Source organism: Atta cephalotes (assembly GCF_000143395.1).
Source record: "Atta cephalotes unplaced genomic scaffold scaffold00015, whole genome shotgun sequence".
Classification (NCBI taxonomy): Eukaryota; Metazoa; Arthropoda; class Insecta; order Hymenoptera; family Formicidae; genus Atta; species Atta cephalotes.
In genome coordinates this window covers 4,111,362-4,118,354 of record NW_012130079.1, presented here as the reverse complement: position 1 = coordinate 4,118,354, position 6,993 = coordinate 4,111,362, and the positions used below count along the sequence as shown (strand labels likewise).

At 33.1% G+C, this 6,993-nt stretch overlaps 1 protein-coding gene across 1 annotated transcript in view; it reads left to right on the top strand.

The window, feature by feature from the left end:
• LOC105618162 (protein grainyhead) overlaps positions 1 to 1,445 on the top strand; it is a 138,229-nt gene extending 136,784 nt beyond the window's left edge. The window contains 1 exon segment of the mRNA XM_012199702.1: positions 1,166 to 1,445. Within this exon segment, the coding sequence (XP_012055092.1) occupies positions 1,166 to 1,445 (280 nt within the window).
• The last annotated feature ends 5,548 nt before the right edge of the window (positions 1,446 to 6,993 follow it).

The following is a 6,993-nucleotide window of genomic DNA, read 5'->3' as shown; positions in this document are numbered from 1 at the left end:
CTTCTCTCTCTCTCTCTCTCTCTCTTCNCTCTCTTTCTCTCTCTTTTTCTCTCTCTTTCTCTCTCTCTCTTTCTTGCCTATGATCGTGCCTCTTTCAAATGTCGGATACACGTTTCTCTGCGACATATGTATTTAAATGTATACGCCATTCTCGTGTACTCTCTCGTTAAAAATGTCCTTTCTTTGTCGATCACCTTAACGCGAATGTAGTTGCACGCTGACTACATCTCGCTACCGCTACGCACAATCACGCCTGATTAATCCACTAATCCTTCACGCTTCTCATCTTCTGCCTTCCGTCACAAGCGCACTCATGCACGCCTTGCTTGCCTCGCCTAATGTCGTCATGCGTCTCGTTCAACTGATTTTTATTCTGCCGGTTTTTCCAACATGCGTTGGTTACGCACTGCGTATTCCTGCAGGAACTTGTTCCCTCGAACAGATATTCTTCGTTACTCGACATGTACATTTCACGTCGTTTAAGCAAATCCTATCTTACGCTCTCTCTTTCTTTCTCTCAAGCTACGCATAATGCGGTGCGAACTCCACTTTTTTCATCACGAGATCTTGAAGAAGATCCATCGCAAGACAGCATAAACATTTTGCCGTTATGATACTGTGATGATTCGATAACGATGTCATAAATCGAATTACATGCAATAATTTCATTTTAATATCGTAAAATGATATTAAACGAAAAAAATTATTATAAAAATTTATTAAATAGGCTACGTTCAGTAAAGAAAACTAATCAGTTTTGATTCTTTAATATGATTAGGTCTTGCCTTTAGGTCTTCATTGGATCTAAGTGTAGGAAACAATTATATTAAAGAATTATTAAACACCAAATGATTAGTTTTCTCTGCTGAACGTAGCCATAAAAGAAGTAATATTCATCGCAATACGAGAACTTCTCTTATAAAACTTATTGTTGCCAAAAATTTTTTAAGCCATAAAATTTTAACACTTATTCACATTAAGAGATTTTGTTAATCATACGCAATGAAATTGTAAGAAATACAATTCGTTCATCAAATGTCACAATATTGTAGTGGTCGAAGTTATCGCGTTGCATGCCACATTTCTCTGAAACTAGATTCGCCGTTTTCATTCGCGAGTTGCGCCGAGAAAATTTAACCGAGAATTTCACCGTATCCTGTTGCAGAATTACAGCGAAAATTGATGACGACATGATCCGATATTACGTCGACGAGGACCTATTTCTGTTGGAGGTGAGCCACTCACGGATAAATCCAGACCCGGGCAGCGAACGCAACCCGAACAATCCGGGCTCGCCGGGTGACCCTGGCGATCCGAGTGATTCTCCTGCCGGATATGACGTCACTCTCATCGAACTACCTTCATCGCCTCCACATTTACCACATTCACCCCTCGCCAATTCCACACATGCACATGTGCATGTTCATGACAACAGTAACACGTGAACCTGAACGAACAAGAAAACGTTTGTGTAAATACGCTACGCAAGCTTGACGAGAACTGATCACTTGGATGAATGAAGGATCAGCAACATCTTGCGTTGAATAATAACAATTGCTAAATAAATAGCGAATTTTTTTCGCACAAGAAGATTGAAGATTCTTGTATCAGTTTACTCGATGATGTGCCTATCAAAAATGACCATCGAGAACGATCCAAGTAGCAACGTGGTAATTATTTTCCAGCAAGAACAATCAAGAAGAATCAAGAGAGAATACATTTCTGAAGATCATCAAATTTTCAACGTGATAGTTCAAAGAAGAATCGATCACACGTTATTTTAATCGTAGTGTAACAGAGATTTAATTACACATTTCAAGCAGATTTCATTGTCGATGTTTTAGTGCTATAAAAAATTTAAACAATAAAATGTAAGCAGTAAGAAAATAACATGTTGAATGTGTTATTGTTTACATTTTACTGTTTAAGTTTTTATGTGCCATGGTCTTTACTGTTTTCCTCTTGCTCGTATTTAAACAATGAGTATTTAATGGATACTTAATGTGAAGATGTTGATAACGAAATAAGCCGGAAATATGCAATTAAATCTCAATTCTGTAGTATAATATCACAGTCGAAGCCTATATTTGAACAGACACATGTTTTGAACAATTATCGACACAATAATTATTATTAGCGAAACGTTTACCAAAAAATTAATAAGCATGCTAATAAATATTTTTATGACACTTCAACTCTTTCACATTCAATAGGAAATATACATTTTAAAATGTTAAAAAAATCATATCTCTGGTATTCAGTCATTAACATCAAGCTCAAGTCATTAACATGAAGCTCAAAGATTAAAGAAGATTGCTTGAACTTTGATTAAAAATATAATGAATATTTTATTATATATTTCTTATAATTACTTTATAATGTAAATATAAATGAAATAAGAATTCCGAAACTTAAGTTTCGAAATGAGTCACTTTGACTGCGTTCCATTTAATGCTCTCATGAATCATTTAATTCTTGTTGTTTATCAAATGTTAAACAAGAACAAACAATATTCGCGAGCATTGCGTGGAATGCTCTTTATATTCTTTCATTTATAATTTTCGATTCTCTAATCAATTTTTTATAAAACCGAAGAGTGAGAATCTCGCGATTGAACTTAGAATATAAAAATATGAAAAGTTATTTGTATGATACGCACAGACCTAAAAGTTTTCGGTGACTAATTATGAAATGCAGTTACATTTCGTAAAGATTATTTGTTTTAGAAAAAATCAAGTTTAAAAGAAATGTAAAAAAATTTCTTATGTATAATTATATTAAAATTATGCATAATTGTGCAAAATTATGCATATTAAATAATTATATATAAAATTATGCAATTGTGTATGAGCAATTTTTATTTCTTCAAAATTATTTTTTTCTAAAACACTGCGAAAATTATTCCTTTAATTATTTTTCACATTATTATTATTATTTCTATTACACTAAACAGTAATTTTACAAAAGAAAGAAGGATGAACATATATGGACATATTATTGTACATGTTTATGAATATTTATGTATGTTTATACATATTCATGTATGAACAATTTTTTACTGGATAAGGATCGTAACATTGGAACATTTTAAGTTTCTTGTATTTCAATGATAGAAGTATATAATGCTATTGATTATAATAATAACTATATATATATATATATAGAGTATACATATACAGACCGAAAACTTTTGGACCTTATTCTTATCAATATATATTTTGTTGTTTTTTGTATTATTTTATAAATTGAATCCACATTTCGATCATGAAAACGATAATACAAATATTGTCAGTACAAATTTTTATTAAATTTGAATATATTTTATCTTTTACGTTTACGTTTGTTATTAAATCCGCCATTTTAGACTGTTACATTATTATACCTTTATTGTGTTTAGTAATTTCAACAAAAGTGGCTGAATTAAAAAAATGACTAAACTAGATCTTTTTTCTCTCTTAAAGAAAATCAGATGTGAAAGGGTTAAATAAATCTTTATTACTTACAGATGTATGGGCTTCGACTCGACTGGAACAAGTCGAATGTGCAAGAATGTCGTACGTCGCGGGTACGAAAAGCGTACGTTATTACTTTGTTTTGCGTCCCATGAACATTTTATATTGACGGTTGCTAGTTTAGAATACCGAAGCGTCGCGTTGAAAACGCGAACGCCATGTAAATCAATCAAAATTGATTTAAGGATCCCGGTATATAATAAGCATACGTATATTGTAGATGCATATGAGACGCCCATTTGTCTCTGTTAATTTGTATTTTAATTCGCATGCTGACGTTTAGACTCCTAATTTGCTCACACATTTAAGAAATGCATCGCATTGCGTTGGTCTTAACGTGAATTATTATTTTCGAAAAACCTGACGAATTCGTATAGATTGTAACGCACGTGCCGTTATTTCTCATTAAACGAATGATTTCGAATGTTTGTCAATGTGTTAGTCAATGTAGAAGTAATTGCTTCTTTTTCTGCCTTCGATTTCGCTTACATCGAAATGGTTAATCGGAAATGGCGCAATTTGAAATAATACGCTGTTTATTACATAATTAGAAAATTTATGTTAAATTTAATATATATCACATATCAATAAGCACACAATGAAATGTACTATCAATAGAATAGTGCTCTCTTTTGTATCGTTTTAAATAATATCGAATCTCTCTCTGCGCAAGACGTTAAAAAAAACGTACGCGAAACAAAAAAAAATTGATCTCTCATCTCACCTCTCAACGACATAAAACGCCATAAAAAGCTAATCAACATTTTCTGGCCCGCTAACGAGACTTTTATAGCTTCACATTTACGAGCACCGATGTATTTACGCGCATGCATGAAGACGTCGCGTGATTTCGTAATATCGCTATCACAAACCGATCATCGCGCGTAGAAGAAACATCGACTTGAAACGGAAATCTTACCGTGTATATGAAAAAAAAGTTTAAAAAAAAATCCGGATTGCCTCCCTGTGCCGCATACTCTGCCACGTCACGCTCGAGATAGCATCGAGAAGCCACGACTTTTTCTAAGTCTTAAGACTAATAAGAGTAATATAATCACGCTATATCTGTATCCATAATGTAATCTCTTGCACATAAGCATATAAGAACTGAGTCCAGATGTTGGAGGATAAGCTAACGATTCAATATCTCGGAACTAAAGTAATAATGTCTTGTTTAAAAAAAAATAAAAAAAGTATTATATATGTTTATATTCTTTTATCTCCGAGGCATAGAATGACAAACTGTCTTTCTAGTAGTCTTTGTTTCGAATTGTATCAGCAGAAAATCTACAGATTTAATAAAATCTGGCACATATAGGATAGATCGGGGCTATTTCTCGCAATAATGTTTATATTTCTGAACTGCACACGTTGATTATTTAAATTTGTGCCTCTCAAGGAGCAATTATGATTGTATAATGTAATTATATAAGCATGTCACTGTAAAGAGATATTATTTGCTATTATAAATTTTCATATTACTTTAAAGTTGAAATTGACGGAATAGTCCCACTCTATTCTGTGTTGTTGATAGAAAATATTAAAATTTATATCAACAAAATATGATGATAAATTAATGGCAAAAATTAAGCACACTTTAACATACTTGCTGCGCAGTTTGACGTAGATTAGCAACAAAAATAAAACATAATTGGTTTCGTAATTGATTTCTCCCTATCTACTGTCAAATCATATCAGCAAGTACTGCCGATATATCCTAGAAAACACAATATTTTTTAGAATATTGTACAAATATTAAAAAGAGTAAATAATATTTATATAACATTCTAAGAATATTATGTGTTTATAGAGTATGAACTTAATACGGACATGGTTGATGTTAATTAGCTAGCAATTTTTTATTTGTTATCAATCAGCATATATCAGCGGACAGTTTATTTATTGAGATTGTTATATATTATTTTTATCTGGAGACAATGATAGTATAAAGCTAAGTTATGCGCAGCGACACTGCCGTGTCTCCTTTACGCGAACTGGCAAGTTGCGTCAAATCGAGGTTATCGGATTTCAATAAGGGCTAAACCGATCAAGTTCTAAGTGTGCTTAATCGATTGCGATCGCTCGGAATATATAATGAAAGTGTTTTTATTTTTTCTCTACGTGCCCTACAAACGGAGATATCGCAACACAAAGTATCTGTATTATTTTCACGAATGTATCTTAAGTTTTCTCACTCGAGATATTGATTCGTAATCTCTGCGAGATAAGAACTCGTGCCAATTATGACGAAGATGATTTACTCGAATTGTCATGAGGTCCATGACATCATCGAAACCGGTACCAATAATCCGTGGTTATGTAGTTTGTAAGGTTAAATTTGAAATAACTTTAATGTGCCACCGGTGAAAGCAGAGCCGCTTGCCAATTTATGCGCGCAATTTGATAGCGTGCATATGTCTACATGCGTGATGAGACAATATGAATACCCATTCATTCGCATAAACGTACATATACAGAAATAAGACACATATACACGTATCTGTTGCCAATTATATTAGAGCCGTTAGATTAGAGTAGAACAATCACGATCATGACATTTTGCTCGTTTGATGTTAATCATATTATGTACGTCGATACATTCCGATATCAAAGCAAGGATCAAAATACGCTTGTAAAACGCCTTATTATTATTGAGTACTATATACTATTTTTTGTTACATTTATTGCAAATAGCATATAGATGGATATTATTAATTTTATGGATTCTATTCAATTACGCGTAAGACACATATATATTATTATAATTATATATATTATATTATTATATATTATTATGAAATCTTATTATTATTTTTATACGAACATGAGTGTTTGTACTCACGAGTGAGAATGCAAATGATACCGAAAGAAAGGCAGAAAGCGAGAGAGAGAGAAAGAGCATGCATGAATGGATAGCTCAGAATGTCTGCGTAAACGGAAACGTCAGAAAATGTAAGAGAGAAAGAGAGATAGATAGAATTTACGAAATCAATCTTTACAAGATAGATGTACGAAACCAAGATCGTTATAGTTAGTTTTAGTCCATGACATTTTTTTCGCGTAATTATAATATCCCTTGCCCATCATCCCCGTGTCCTTTGATCGCTGCCGTTGCATCTCGAAATGACGTCAGAAAATACGACTCGTTACGTGAACGAACGGCTTTCTCATCAAGCCATTTTATTATAATAGTATTATCCCTTTATTATCCTTATGATTATTAATATTATTATCTACGTTATAAAAATCGGGCGGATCAGCGTCGTCGCGAGGGAACATCGATCATACCTATTGGTGGCGATTGGAAATCGCGTCTCTCTGTTTGTCATCGCTTCCGCTTTTTTTGGAAGCTGTAAACTTGTGTACGTGGATTTTTTCGGGGTCTCCTTGCGACGATTTTTTTGGACTGTCTCGATATCGTACTTAAACAACGTAAATGGCGACGTGAAACAAGCCCGCGGGCTTTAGATTTATTATTAGA